The 15,388-nt window shown below is 39.9% G+C and overlaps 1 protein-coding gene across 7 annotated transcripts in view; it reads right to left on the reverse strand.

Moving 5' to 3' along the window:
* Positions 1–15,388, reverse strand: part of LOC109420024 (mucin-2-like) — a 196,616-nt gene that overhangs the window by 19,154 nt on the left and 162,074 nt on the right. For all 7 annotated transcript variants that reach the window (XM_062850366.1, XM_062850363.1, XM_062850362.1 and 4 more), the window contains exon 4: positions 5,184–5,692. In XM_062850366.1, coding sequence (XP_062706350.1) covers positions 5,184–5,692 — 509 coding nt within the window. The remainder of the gene's footprint in view (positions 1–5,183; positions 5,693–15,388) is intronic.

The raw sequence follows: 15,388 nt of genomic DNA on the forward strand, positions 1-15,388 counted from the left end.
CTCATAGGGGAATCCCCGGTGGAACGACTGGAAAAAAATCCCAGGTGAACTGATAGAAATTAAAAAAAAAAACACTCAATTAATGAAACATTGCATCCGGAATCACTCACTTTATCATGCTTCCTCTGGATACCCAACATTATTTTTGTAACAACCAGCTATTTTCGAGAAGCTAAGATATCTTCAAGCAAACAATGGTGAAAACCAGGCCAATTCCGAATTTGGTATTCGGAACAAACACGTTGGAAACGACCTTTGAAAATAGATACATTTTTCTTTTTTGTTGTTAAAAGAAAAACTCGTTAGAGTGGCGGAGTTCGAACGATTCAAGGTTATGCAGTTCATCCAAGGATATACAGGGAGAAGATTTATTAAAATTTATTTTCTTCAACGTTTTCTAGAGATTACACTAGAAATTAATATGGATTAATATGTGTCCAAAAATCAATTCCTCCAAAGTTTCTTGAGTTATATCTTTCAGTGGCAAGAATTCCTTCTGCAGAAGATCAAACAGAGAATCCTTCAAGGTTTCCTCCAGATGTTTCTCGATGTATTACTCCAGAAATTTATCCGGCATTTCCTCTAAGGTACGGGTTCCCAACCGGTGCACAGTGGGAAAAATCGACCCAAAAAACGGGTCTTTTAACGCCGCTGGTTTCGGTACGTGAAGTTGACCATTTCTGACGTAAAAAAATACGAGAAATCGATTGGTGCTAAATTTATTCACCGCACGGCACGGGAAGTGGTCCATTTTGCCCTATTTTGCCCTTTTTCATACAAAAAGAGAATCAAACCCCTAACACGTCTGTATATCATTGAAATTAGCTGCAGGTGTGATTGGAAGTTAATAGGAATCATAAGAATACATGAAAGATCCTTTTAAATGCTTATTTTGCCCCATATGCCCCAACACCTGTCGGATATTCACAATTTTCCATACTTATGAATGGATTTTTAATGTTACTGACTTGAAGTTGATTTGTTCGGCATAAACAAAAAACGCTAGATCTGTTATCACCAGAATCATCTTCGGGAGTTTCCCAATTTACCCCATTTTGCCCTATTTTCATGAAAATGAGATTCAAAATGTATTTATGAAAAACAAATACTGCTATGGAACGTTGAAATTAGTTTCAGGTGCAATTGGAAGCTAACAGCTGTCATGCGCATATAAGAAATTTATTTTCCCTATTTTACCCTACATGCCCCTAAAACTGCTGAATAATAACATATTTTGTATGGTTTTATTATGTTGCTGGATGCAAATCATGAAGCCCTGGATCATTTTTGATATATAAAAATGCGGTTTATCGATTAATACTACAATCATCCTTGGAATGGTATAAATAGCTGTCCATTTCACCCCAATTTGCCCTGATTTTTGTCATGTAATGAATAAATCAATTTGCCCTGATTTGTTGTCAAGTAATGAATAAATGAATTTTCCTTATTAGCATTGGTACTGAAACCAATGTTATCAAAAAGACATATATATGACTTTTTCTATAATGTCAGCATTTGATGGGGAATTAAGGGTATAACAAGCTTTTTCTATAATATGACAAATATGCGCTAAACTAATTAAATAGGGCGTCTCAAAGCACCAAATTATACATATTTAAGATGTCCAATTTAAACAGTTGAGTGCATATTTGCCACAAATTAAGATAAGGGTTAGTGCTTATTACACCCTGCATTCCCCACCAAAGTCATATGTTTTAACTGTCCTTTTGACTACATTGGATTCAGTAACAAAAGTCCATCAATTCGGACATAAGCAAATGGGGGAAATTAATTCATTCATGAGGCGACAACAAATCAGGGCAAAATGGGGTAAAATGGACAGCTATTTGTACCCTCCCGTGAATGATTGTAAACCTTATCGATAAACCGTATTTGTATATATACAAAATGATTTAGGACTTCATGTATTGCAACCAGTGACATTACAAAACAATAGAAAAAATGTTATCATCCAGCAATTTTAGGGGCATGTAGGGCAAAATAGGGAAAACATCTTTCATTTATGCGCATGATAGCTGTTAGTTTCCAATTGCAACTAAAACTAATTTCAACGTTAGATTACAGTATCTGTTTCTTATAAATACATTTTAAATCTCATTTTTCTATGATAATAGGGCAAAATGGGACAAATTGGACAACTCCCGAAGATGATTCTGGTGATAACAGATCTAGCGCTTTTTGTTTATGCAAAAAAAAGAAATTCAAATCAGTTACATTAAAAATCCATTCATAATCATGTAAAATTCACAATGTCCGGCAGTTGTTGGAGCATATGGGGCAAAATAAGCATTTAAAAGGATCTTTCATGTATTCTTATGATTCCTATTAACTTTCAATCACACCTGCAGCTAATTTCAATGATATACGGACGTGTTAGTGGTTTGAAAGTACATTTAGATTCTCTTTTTGTATGAAAAAAAAAAGGGCAAAATAGGGCAAAATGGACCACTTCCCGTGCCGTGCGGTGAATGAATTTAGCACCAATCGATTTCTCGTATTTTTTTACGTCAGAAATGGTCAACTTCACGTACCGAAACCAGCGGCGTTAAAAGATCCGTTTTTTGGGTCGATTTTTCCCACTGTGCGGTGGTCCGCAGCCCCCTAGGGGGGGGGCGTGAAGCCAGTCCAGGGGGGCCGCGGTGTTACCAAAAAATACGTTAAATTATTATTCTATTTTGTGCGATTGGGCCCCAGATGTTTTGACAATTCTTAAAGGTGGTCGCCACCTGAAAAAGGTTGGGAACCGATAACGTCTAGATGAATTTTTTGAGAAATTTATTCAAAAGTAATTCCTGGAATTTTCTATGAAAATTCTTTTAGAAATAAGCCAAATATTTTTTTTTACTTTGAAAATGCCTATCTTTGTAATTCTTCAGGTATTATTTTTTTATTTCAGAAAATCCTCCAAGAATTTTATTAAAAGATATCTCTTGGAATTTCCTATAATTTAATTATTTTTTTTTCTAAGAATTCCACCAAGGATAAGCCGAGAAGTTTCTCCAGAAAGTTCTTAACACAACCCTCCTTGGATTCCTTCAAGAGTTTTCCAGTGATTTCTTCGAATATCATTCCAGAGACTTATCTTAAACTACTTTCCAAGACTTCTTCAGGGATTTTACTGAAATTTTTTCCACTTCCAAAAATCCTTACACCCAAATGGGAGCTGAAGTACACTCATATGTTTATGGAATGATAGGTTCAAACTGGCATTTCAGTTCGCCTTTCTGATCACGAAACTTCGAACGAAGGGTTTATTTAAGAAACTCCTGCTGAGATTTCTTTTGCAATTCCTTGGAGGAGATATTTTTTACCTCCACATACATCTTCATAATTTTGGGGATTTCTTCAGAAATTTCAACAAGTGATTTCTGTCAAGCATCTTCCATGCAGTTTTTTTAAATTGTTTCTTTTTTTACAAACCCTATAGGGTTTGCTTCAAAGATGCTTTCCAAGGTCTTTAAAAGAATTCTTTGAGAATTTCCTTTAATTCATAAATGCCTACAATTTTTTTTTTAGAATTTGCTTTCGTGATTCCATCAAAAATATCTCCTGTGTTGACTTAAGAGATCCCCGCAGAATTTGTTCAGGTATTCCTCCCGCGATATCCAGAAGTTCTTCCAGGAATTCTTGCAATTGAAGCAAATATCCCAAATAATTAAAGACTAGCCTGTCTAGGGCTAGTAGTCATCATCAAACTACTAGTACCTAGCCGTTCAAAACCAGGACGTTAGGCAAAGGGGTCGTCGTTGTGATTGTGATACGAGAACCAGCTTTCTGCAAACATTCCAAATTATTTTTGATAAACCCTCAAGTAATGCCTAACGGAATTTCTGACGGTGTCCCTGGAAGTCATCATCAAGAAATTTCTCAAAATTTCCATAAGAATTCTTACGAAACTCATACAAAGAATTCCAGAAAGAATGTCCCTTTCGCGATAATCACAGATAAAAGTTTCCTCTGAATAATTTATAATTGAGTGCAATAGTCAAACCATTTAATTGGAGACGTACCCAGTGTAGGGGGCGCTGGTATTGGGAAATCTTGAGTGATCAGCTCTGTTTTTACTTTGACCAGATGTTTCTTCTGAAATTCCTTCATTCTTTCTAAGATTCATCCAGGAGTTCCTTCTTGGCGAACTCCAGAAGTTCTTCTTGGGATTCCATTGAAAGATTTTCTGGAATTCCATCAGGAGTTCCATCTGGAATTCTTCAAAAAGTTCCAGCATTGTTCCAAAAAATCCTATTGGTATTCATTCAAAATATTCTTCAAAATGTCCAGGGCTCCCAGCTATGCTCTAAGAATTCCTTCTGGAAATCCTCCATCAATTCTTTCTTAAAACTCTCCTAAAGTTCTTTTTGGGTGCTTTGAGAACGCCCATAAATCACGTCACGCAAAAGAGAAAATAATGTCGAAAGACAAGAGATTGACAGAAGAAATAGTTGATATTTAGAACAAAAAAGAAAAAGAACCATTAATGGTCAAAAATTATTAGTTTCCGAGAATCTCACCCCTCTTTGAAAATGAGTTTTTAAAACTTTTGTCCCTCCAAAGTTGTGACCTTTCGCCCTTTCGACCTTTTGTCCTATATTCCCTTAAGAAATTCTCCAGGAGTTCCTCCTAGAAATGGTCCTGAGAGCATCTTGTTTAATCCTTCCTGTCCTGGAGTTATTTCTAGGAATCCTCCAGAAGTTGCTTCTGAGTTCTAGGAGAAGGCACTAAGACATGCAATCAACGTCTGAGTATAGTCTAGCCTACGCAAAGAAGAGTGTCTTTTGAACAAGATTTGGGAGGCCCAGCGTGTTCTGCTTTATGGTCTTATAACCAACTCTCGCTCGAATTTACTTGCATAAAGGTGATCTAATTTTGTGACAATGGTGTCTTCATTTGATACCCAATTTTTCTTCGCCCATCCGTGCTGCTTGCTCAACATAAATAAACCGTGAAGAGAAACAATAAGCTAATCTACAATGTGTAAGCAGATAGTATTCAAAACAAGATGACTACATTAACCACAACTCTAAAGCGAAACTCCCCCAGGCAGCCCCAAACTCGAACACAATCCGGCATGTCATCATGAGATCATTCCATTCATTCCCGCCAGCCAGTCAACGTCGACGTCAACTGACCTGGCCGGGGGAGGGGGAACCCATCTATTTTACCTAAATTGGCCATTGAATTTGGCCGCCTTGACCCCGACCGGAGCCAAATGTCCCGCCATCGGAGTGACAAGCTTCGGTGGCGTTGGCGAGTGCTGCACCAGGTTGAGCGTGGTAATTTGATCCGATTTGGGTCCAAAGGGTTTACCGGCGTGGCGAGCCATGGTTTGCATGCCCACGGCTCCCGGGCTCACGTTGGTCAGCAGCAGGGGGGTGGTCATGTACTTGGGTCCGGGCGTGTGACCCCCATAGGGCGGTGGCTTTTTGTGGGACTGTTGTTGTGACGGGGACTGAGGCGACTGTTGCACTTGAGGTGGGAATGTGCCGCCCACCGGTTGAATCTGCTGGGTGTTCTGGTTCTGGTACTGGGTGATGGGCTGGTTGAACTGCTTCAGGATGTGCGCATTGTGCTGCGCGATATGGACCAGCTCGTCCTTGCTGGTTGTGTCAAAACTCGCTACACTGATCAGCTGCTGCTGAGGTACGTGATACGGGAGGGGTCTCCATGGAACCTGCGGATGAGCGAGCAAAAAGGGGAGAGAATGCATGAGAAAGGAATGATTGTTGCACCGTCATATGGTGAAAGATTGATCAGAAGCTATTGCAGACTACATCTCAAATTGAACTATCACACTTTTTTGGTACGCCTAAAAAGTGTTATAAAAGTGCACATTTGCCTCGGATCATCTCGACGTCTTCGGTGCACTTATTCCTCCATTCACAAGGAATAAGTGCACCGAAGACCTTAATTCGATCCGACGTATCCCTGCGCTGTAAACACACTTTGAAGGTGTGTGCACACTATTGTGTCAGTCCAATTTAGGGTGAATTCAGCAATATTAGACCTTATGTTGCACTGTATTAACTTTATGAATGTTGTGCTCTTGAATCGTATAGATTCGAATCAATCACAGAGCAGCGTCAATGATCATAATAATAATATGCTGTGCTCTAATGGCCTTTCCGATACGCCTAGTTTCAGAGAAAGACAAAACTGATCAATGCTACCCCATTCTACGATACATTTAATTAAGCTACGAGTTGATGGCAGCAGCAAATAAAGAGATTCAAATGAGACCGCTCAACTCGAGAAACCAATCTTGGTTGCACCGTTAGGTTCGGGGCGCTTTCGTGTTCCGTAAGTGGAAAAAGCTTTGCTGTATGACCAAACGCCAAATCTTTTGTTATGCCTTCTTTTGCCAGCGCTTCAGAAGTGTATCACTGTTGTCCGTTTAAAGCTTTTACAATTACCTTCACATTAAATTGCAATTTGGGCGCCCTATAATGATACCGGTCGTTTGGAAGGGCAGTGAGATAATCTACTCGGTAAGGGTTAAGTGGCAGTTTTAAAGCTGAGCATTTAAGGGAATGGTGGTAACCAGGTCAGTAATGACATCTGTTTTCGTCTTATTATAAAACTAGGCTTTGAGCAAAACACAATTTCTTCGAAGTGAATAATAATGATTTATCTTGAATCGTTTTGTGAAACTTTATCGTATATCGACATTTTTTCTTAATAAGGTACTTAATTTGTAGTCCGTCCAAAGTCTAACACCGTACATCAAACCGCTTCTAATTAGATCCCGAGATTAGAGATTAGATTAGAAAGTCAGCGCCGTTACTTGAAGTGACGGACTATATAAAGTGTGCTTTAGAGAATACAAAAAAAAGAGTCTACGACTGACTTGTCAACGAACATTCACAATAAAATAATAGCATGAAACGAGCTCACCCATTTATGTGTCTCCATCGCTGGTTGTCTGTGTATCTCGACGTCGAACAAAAAACAAAACCAAGCGCGCAATAATTTGGATCATAAGCTGCAAAGCTACCGCACAACTCCGATCTTTGGCTTCCACACGACCGAACCACCCCAACGGAACGAAACGAAAAAAAAAACGGCATTTTTCTGCTGACTGGAATCGCCACCTCGAAAGCACTGAACTTACCCGGCGTACACGGAAAACGACGACGCTCATAACGCAGACCGACGACACGATGCCGAACCGAAAAAGCTGGCATTTTTCTGCTGACTCCACCACCAATCGTGTCAATTTCTCAGACTTCGACAGTTCCTCTGTGGATTTTGATCTGTCCATGAAGGATGAGATCACCGGAATACCAGAATATTTTCGTTCTGTAGGTATTCCACAAATTTTTGCACGTAAGTTCGGGTATGTAAGCGGGGACAGACAGTTCTTCAAAAACCGATGATTCGACTGGATTCGGTGTCTATAACGAATTTCATAGCGCCACCTTCATGCTTCAAAAGACCTGTTCTGTTTACGTAGTTGAGCTAGCGCCTATATACTACACCTTAGAGTACATAAGCATTCTTCCACCTGAGCACTACTTCATTTTTACCGACAGTCTAAGTTCTCTGAAGGCTGTTCGGTCAATGAAACTGATGAAGCACTCAGCGTACTTCCTGATAGGAATACGCCAGGTCTTGGGTGCTTTGTCGAAACGCTCATACGCCATCACCATAGCTTGGGTCCCTTCACATTGTTTGATTCCGGGCAATGAGAAAGCGGAAGTGAAGAAATGGAAGTTCTATCAGAAGCTCAACGTATCCCACAATGGATTTATGCCTGAGCCGAAATATGCAGGGATAAAGACGGAGGCCTTTTGACGGACCGACGTGAGGTGATCGAAAGGTGGAAGCAGCACTTCGATCAGCACTTAAATGGCGTGAAGAACGTAGGCACGGGAGCCCACGGCAACGGAGGAAACAACGACACCAGTGCAGCGGAGGACGGAAATGAACCAACTCCCACGCTGAGGGAAGTTAAGGATGCCATTCACCAGCTCAAAACTAACAAAGCAGCTGGTAAGGATGGTATCGTAGCTGAACTCATCAAGATAGACCCAGAAAAGTTGACCACCTGTCTGGATCGGCTGATAGTCAGGATCTCGGAAACCGAACAGCTACCGGAGAAGTGGAAGGAAGGGGTAATCTGCCCCATTCAAAAGAAAGGCGACCATTTGGAATGTGAGAACTTCAGGGCGATCACTATTTTGAATGCTGCCTACAAAGTGCTATCCCAGATCATCTTCCGTCGTCCGTCACCTAAACGAATGAGTTCGTGGGAAGTTATTGCTGCGTGCATTCAAAATGCAAATATCAAATGCGGGATCACCAAATGCGGTAAGATTTTCTAACAACTAACCCGATGTCAGTGGGAGCTTTCGAATCCTAGGTTGGCGGTGATATTGGCTATGGTTGCTATGTTGCCTTTGGTTACATGTGTTACCGCGTTTGAAGCGCATTTGGGCACCGTTTGCATCTTGAACGCACACAGCAATATCAAGCCGGCTTCATCGACGGCCGGTCAACGACGGACCAGATCTTTACCGTACGGCAAATCCTCCAGAAATCCCGTGAATACCAGGTCCCAAAGCATAACCTGCTCATCGACTTCGAAGCGGCATACGACAGTATCAACCGCGCAGAGCTATGGAGAATTATGGACGAAAACGGCTTTCCTGGGAAGCTGACTAGACTGATTAAAGCAACGATGGACGGTGTGCAAAACTGCGTAAAGGTTTCGGGTGAACTATCCAGTTCATTCAAATCTCGCCGGAGACTGTGAGAAGGTGATGGACTCTCATGCCTACTCTTCAACATCGCTCTGGAAGGTGTGATTCAACGAGCCGGGCTCAACAGCCGGGGAACGATTTTCACAAAATCCGGTCAATTTGTGGGCTTTGCGGACGACATGGACATTATTGCCAGAACATTTGGAACGGTGGCAGAGCTGTACACCCGCCTGAAACGCGAAGCAGCAAAGGTCGGGCTTATGGTGAATGCCTCAAAAACAAAGTACATGCTGGTAGGCGGAACCGAACACGACTGGATCCGTCTGGGTAGTAAAATGTTACGATAGACGGGGATACCTTCGAGGTGGTGGAGGAATTCGTCTACCTCGGATCCTTACTGACAGCTGACAACAACGTGAGCCGTGAAATTCGGAGGCGCATCACCAGTGGAAGTCGGGCCTACTACGGGGCTCCAGAAGAAACTGCGGTCGAAAAAGATTCGCCCACACACCAAATGCACCTTGTACAAAACGCTAATAAAACCGGTGGTCCTCTACGGGCACGAGACATGGACGATGCTCGAGGAGGACCTGCAAGCACTCTTAGTTTTCGAGCGACGCGTGCTGAGGACGATCTTCGGCGGCGTACAGGAGAACGGTGTGTGGCGGAGAAGGATGAACCACGAGCTCGCTGCACTTTACGGCGAACCCAGCATCCACAAGGTGGCCAAAGCCGGAAGGATACGGTGGGCAGGGCATGTTGCAAGAATGCCGGACAACAACCCTGCAAAGCTGGTGTTTGCAACTGATCCGATTGGCACAAGAAGGCGTGGAGCGCAGAGAGCACGGTGGGCGGACCAGGTGGAGCGTGACCTGGCGAGCAGTTGGCGCGACCGAGGATGGAGAGCGGCAGCCACAAACCGAGTATTGTGGAGTGCTATTGTTGATTATGTCTTGTCTTAAATGTGATTCGAATGAGTGTAATCAGTTTCGTACCTTTTAATTCCGCCCTATGTTGCTTATCCTTTGACAGATACGCGTATTTCGACTACCACTTGTAATCTTCCTCAGTGTCAGTTATCCATCTGTCAAAGGATAAGCAACATAGGGCGGTATTAAAAGGTACGAAACTGATTACGCTCATTCGAAGAGGGTATTCTGCTTAGAGGGTTCGAAAAGTTGGTACAAGATTAAATGTGATGTTGAACAAATAAATGTAATGTATGTTATGATTGACGAATGAAATAAATAAATTTCTCAAGAATCTCCTGGAGGAACCCCTGAAGGAATGCATAGAGGATTCTCTGGAGAAATTCCTAAAGGAAGCTTGAAAAAAGTCTTATATGAATCCCTGGGGAAATTCCTGGAAAAGCTCCTGGCAGAATTTCTGGAAGAATCCCTGGAGGAATACCTGAATTAATCTTTTAAGCAATTCCTGACATACCTGGCGAATTTCCTGAATGAAGAAATCTTGGAGGAATTCCTGAAAGAATTCTTGGACGAAATCCTGGAAGAATTCCTGAAGGGATGCATGGGAAAATTTCTGGAGGAATTCCTAGAAAAATTCCTAGAGAAATTCCTGGAAGAATTCTTGGATGAATCCGTGGAGGAATTCCTGAAGAAATTCCTAAAGGAATGCCTGAAGGAAGTTCTATATGAATCCTTGGAGAAATCCCTTGACACATTCGTGACGGAATTTCTGAAGAAATCTGTAGAGGAATTCCTGAAGGAACCCTGAAAGTAATTTCTGAAGGAAATTCAAGAAGAATTATTAGAAGGATGCCTGAAGGAATTCTTGGAGTAATTTCTGAAAGAATTCCAGGACGAATTCCTGTAGAAATATATGGAGGAATTCCTGTCAGAATGCCTTGAGGAGCGCCTCGAGGAATAACTGGTGGAATTCCTGTAGGAATACATGCAGGAATTCTTGGAGGAATTCCTGGACGAAATCCTGGTGGAATTGCAGAAGAAATGCCTGGCGGGATGCCTGGGAAAATTGCTGGAAGAATTTCTAGAAGATATCCTGGAGGAATTCCTGGAGAAATGTATTGAAAAAAAAAAATATACTAGAGCAATTCCTGGAGGTAGGGGAAACTGTGTATTTTCGGCAGTTTTGTTCTCTTCGTCATGGGAGGTTTTTTGAAAGCTATTGAACTCAGAGTTGGCCTCAAATCCTTCCCAACCAAGCTGAATTATATGACCAAGTTTCAGGAAATTTGGCCGACACAAACCCCCCTTGACGAAGAGAACAAACCTGCCGATAATACCCATCGTCACCCTATCTCTGAAGGAATGCCTGAAGGAATTCCAGGCATATTTGGAGGACTTCCTGATGAAATGCCTGGAGGAATTTCTGAAGAAATCCCAGAAGAAATTCTGAAGAAACCCCAGGAGAAGATCCTGTAGAAATTCTAGGACGAAGTACTGAAAAGATCGCAGAAGGATTTTTTTTCTAAAAAACCTGATGAAATCCCAGGTAGGATTCCTGAAGTAGACGTGTGCGCCGCCGCGCCGCGCCGCCGTCGCCGACGATTTTTTCACGCCGCCGCCGCCAGTTAAATTGACGTGGCGCGCCGCTGTTCATATTTTTCCACGCCGCCGATGAGAAAACGACAAAGATTTTTTTATCGCCAACACTTTACGAACCACATATTTAAACCTAATATGTAGCAATTTAAAAACAGTTTCTATTGTTTTTTCTTCTGCATATTAGGTGTATTTTTCTGAAGTTTTCTTTTACTTTTTTTGTAACATTTTTATGTGATTTACTTTAGTGATTTCTTACTGCTATACTTTGAAGATCCTCTTATTTTATTTCAAGTACTAAGCAAGTATCTTGTAAATCATAATGAATTATCAACAAAATTCTTGGCAGTGATCTAATTAGGTTCACAAACACATCCTCCCACACATTCTTTGTTTACCTCATGGAAGATTTTCATGGCAATTTACGAATGACATCCCACGCTATGTCTGAACCAGCAGATTATAAAAATTGAATGTACATCGGATTTCTTTCCACCAAACATCAGTGTTCAAGCTATAATTTCATCTGCAGAAGGTTTAAAAATATTCTATCGGTGACAATTTTTCCACACAATTTGTATGGGAGAGATATTGGCTAAAAATGAGAATTTCATGCAATTTTGTATAAAAAAACAGCCAAAAAGATGGAAAAATCAAAATTTCCCCGATGAAATATTTTAAAAGTTTCTGCATATGATAATATAGGATAAATTCTGACATTATGTGGAAAGAAACCCGATGTACATTCCATTCTTATAATCTGATAGTTCAGACATAGCGTGCATCCTTGAAGGCATATATTCCACGCAATCTTCAGAAATTCCTATAAAGGACCTTCCAGAAATTTCACCATGAATTCTTCTAACGAAAACTTCATGTTTAAGAAACTCCCCTATGGATTATTTCAAAAATTTATCCAGGATTTTTTTTTTTTTCAGAAAACCATACATGGATTCCTGACATTCTAACAGCGTTTTATTTTCTAAAAAATAAAAAGTCCAGAATTCCTTCAGAAATTTCTCCAATGATTCTTCAAAAAATTCGAATGTTCCTTCAGAAATATTTTTTATAGGAGTTTTAAGTTGCTCCATACATTTTCCAAAGAATTTCTATGGAATTCCTGAAATGGCTCCATTGATTTATAAGAAATTCAATGAATAAGGTCACGCAAAAATGTCCATTTTCAAATTCCACCCTCCACCCCCGATTCCTTCTATGGCACACTGTTTGTATGACTCCTCTGAAATTATCACACTCTTCGGAACCCCTCACTCCTCAAAGCGTGGCGTAACTTATGGACGTTCGTCCTTCAGAAATAACATCAGGAGTTATATTTACACAGTTGTCCCAGGGTTCTTTCAGGAATTCCTCTATCGGAGAATCCGAAAATTCTTTTAGGGCTTCTTCTATAAATTTCTTCATGGAGTGTCTCCAGGACATTATTCGAAAATTCTTCCATGATTTTGTTTTCTAATTCCAGTAGATATTCTTTCAGTGATTTCTGAAAAAATATAATACAGTTCATGGATTCCTCCGGGTATTTCTTCACGTATTTTACCAGTAATTCCTCCTGAAATTCTTCTAAGGATAGCATCGGGAATTTTTCTTCGGATTCTTTAAGAAATTTAGAAGAGTATTTCTCAGGGGTTCTTTTATAATTATGTTCATAAATTCCTTCGGGAATTCTTTCCGAATATCGACCATGAATTTTGTTAGATGATTTGTCTTGGATTTTTTCTAAATATTTATTAATAAATCCTTGTGGGGATTCCACCAAGGGTTTTTGATAGAGAACTTCCACATTTTTTTTAGCAACTCTTTCTAGAATTATTTCAGAAAATTCCTTGGGATGCTTTCTCATAATGTTCAGGAATTAGATAAACAATTTATTCAAAAAATCCTCCAAAGGTTTTTTCCGAAATTCGTCCATGGATTCCATCTAAAGCCTACTAAAGAATTCCATCTGAAATATCACTAAAGACTCCTTCACAAGTTTAAGGATTTCCCAAGAATGTCAGTAAGAAATTACCTCAAACATTTTTCCATGATTTCTTTCAAGGAATCCCTTGGAAAATATCGTCTGTGGTTACCGAAGAAATGCCTAGACGGTTTCTTTTTGGAATACTTACTTCGGTTCTTTCAGATATATTTCCTGGGATTCCTTTGGAGATTCCTCCGTGGTTTTTTTTAGATATTACTCCACAGATATTTATAGAAATACTAGCTGTACCCGGCAAACTTTGCCTTGCCTACTGCGTTTTTTGACGTTCCAAGTCCCTAGCCAAGCACCCAAGTCCCCGTTCAAAATGTATGAAAACCCGATTTTCAAAAACTCTCAATTTTCCCATGTTTTAGGCCTCATAAACCTTCCTTGGGTGAAAACTAACAGAACAAAACTTAGACGATCCAAATCGGACCATCCGTTCGCAAGTTATGCGTGGTCCCACGTATGCCACTACATTTTATATATATAGATTTGATGGAATTGCATAAAACATGTAGGAGTCATTCTTGGAGAATTATCTGAAAGAGTTTCTAAAGACATTTCCTGATAAGATTTAATTTCATTCAGACATTTTCAGAAATAATCTTTGGGGGAGCTCTTGGGAAAGTCTCAGAGAGCTCCTGAGATTTACCACAAAAGTTCAGTTAATTGGACGCAGTGGTTTAAATTCCCCAACAGGGTAAGAAAAAAACTCCTGAGATGGCTTTGGAGGAATTTCTAAAAGAATTTCAGGAGACATTTTTGGAAAAATTTAAGGAAAAATATAATTGACTAGTTTCTGATAAATCGCTGAAGAAATTTTTAAAGAACATCCTCAAGGAATTTCTGAATTAAATCATGAAGAAGATTCTGAATTCGTGCAAAAAGAAATATCCTGGAAAACTGAAGATTGCTGTGCAGTAGTTCCAAGTATATTTCTGAAGAAACGTCAGGAAATAAATCCTGAAGCGATTTCTAAAGGAACTCCTGAAAGAATCTTTGGAGGGATTTTTTAAGAGTCGCCGGAAGAAGAAACCATGATGGAAGGTTTCTATAAATCTCTAGAGAAGTTTGCGATCCCACCCGTGGAGGAATATCTGCGGATCTGCCAGGAAGCCCCCTGGAGGAACTTCCAGAAGAATCTATTGAGAATTTTCTGGAGGAATTTCTGAAGAAACGCATGATAAAATTCTTAGAATCCTTCTAAACGTTCCTGAAAAGAACCCTAACAGAACTCCAAAGAAAATCAGATTTACCATGACGGCACTGGTCAAAAATGAGTTTTAGAAAAGAATTTCCTAAGAAGAGACGTGCGACGTTGTGAATTTCACTCAAGAGGAATCCTTTATAAATTTCCTGGTAAACGTCCTCAAGAATTCTCTCTTAAATTTATAGTATAATTGTTGCAAGTATAGTTTTTATTGAAATCTCTGATTTACATACGTTTACACATTTCACACAAAATATATGAAAATTGTACTCAAGTACAGGAAACAAATTATTCTGTATTAACGTTTTCCAGCATTTCACAAAAAAAAATAAGGTCACGCCGATTACGCCGCCGCCGCCGCCTCAAATTGCTATACACGCCGCCGCCGGTGAAAACTGCTTCGGCACACACGTCTATCCTGAAGGGTTTCATAAAGAGGAAAAAATCAGGAAGGGGTTTTTACTATTTCAAATTTTTGGTTAAAAATTTAAACTAACTAACTAATAATCCCTGAAAGAATACCAGAAGGAATTCCCGAGTGAATCTCTGGAAGAAATCCCTAAGAAACTCCAGGAGGAATACAATTTCATGAGACATTTCATAGGAAATAAAATATTAAGAGATTGCAAATTTCTGAAAGAATTTCTGTGAGGAATCCAGGAAAATTTTTTTTGGAGTTATTCTAGAGCAATCATTTTAGTAATGAATTGTTGTCGGGATTTTTTTTTGTTGAAATTTTTGAAGGAATTCTTGGATTATTTTTGACAAATCTCCGGTAGAGTTTTCTGAAAAACTTCCTGGAAGATATCCCTGCAGATACACTTCGAATGATTCCAGAGGGGCATATTGGTAGATCAATTGATGATTAGCTGAAGATCCTTTTAGGAATTTCAGCAGGTATTCCCTCAGATATTTCTTCATCAATTCCGCTAATCACCAATTGATCTAC

This window comes from Aedes albopictus, chromosome 2 (assembly GCF_035046485.1).
Source record: "Aedes albopictus strain Foshan chromosome 2, AalbF5, whole genome shotgun sequence".
Classification (NCBI taxonomy): Eukaryota; Metazoa; Arthropoda; class Insecta; order Diptera; family Culicidae; genus Aedes; species Aedes albopictus.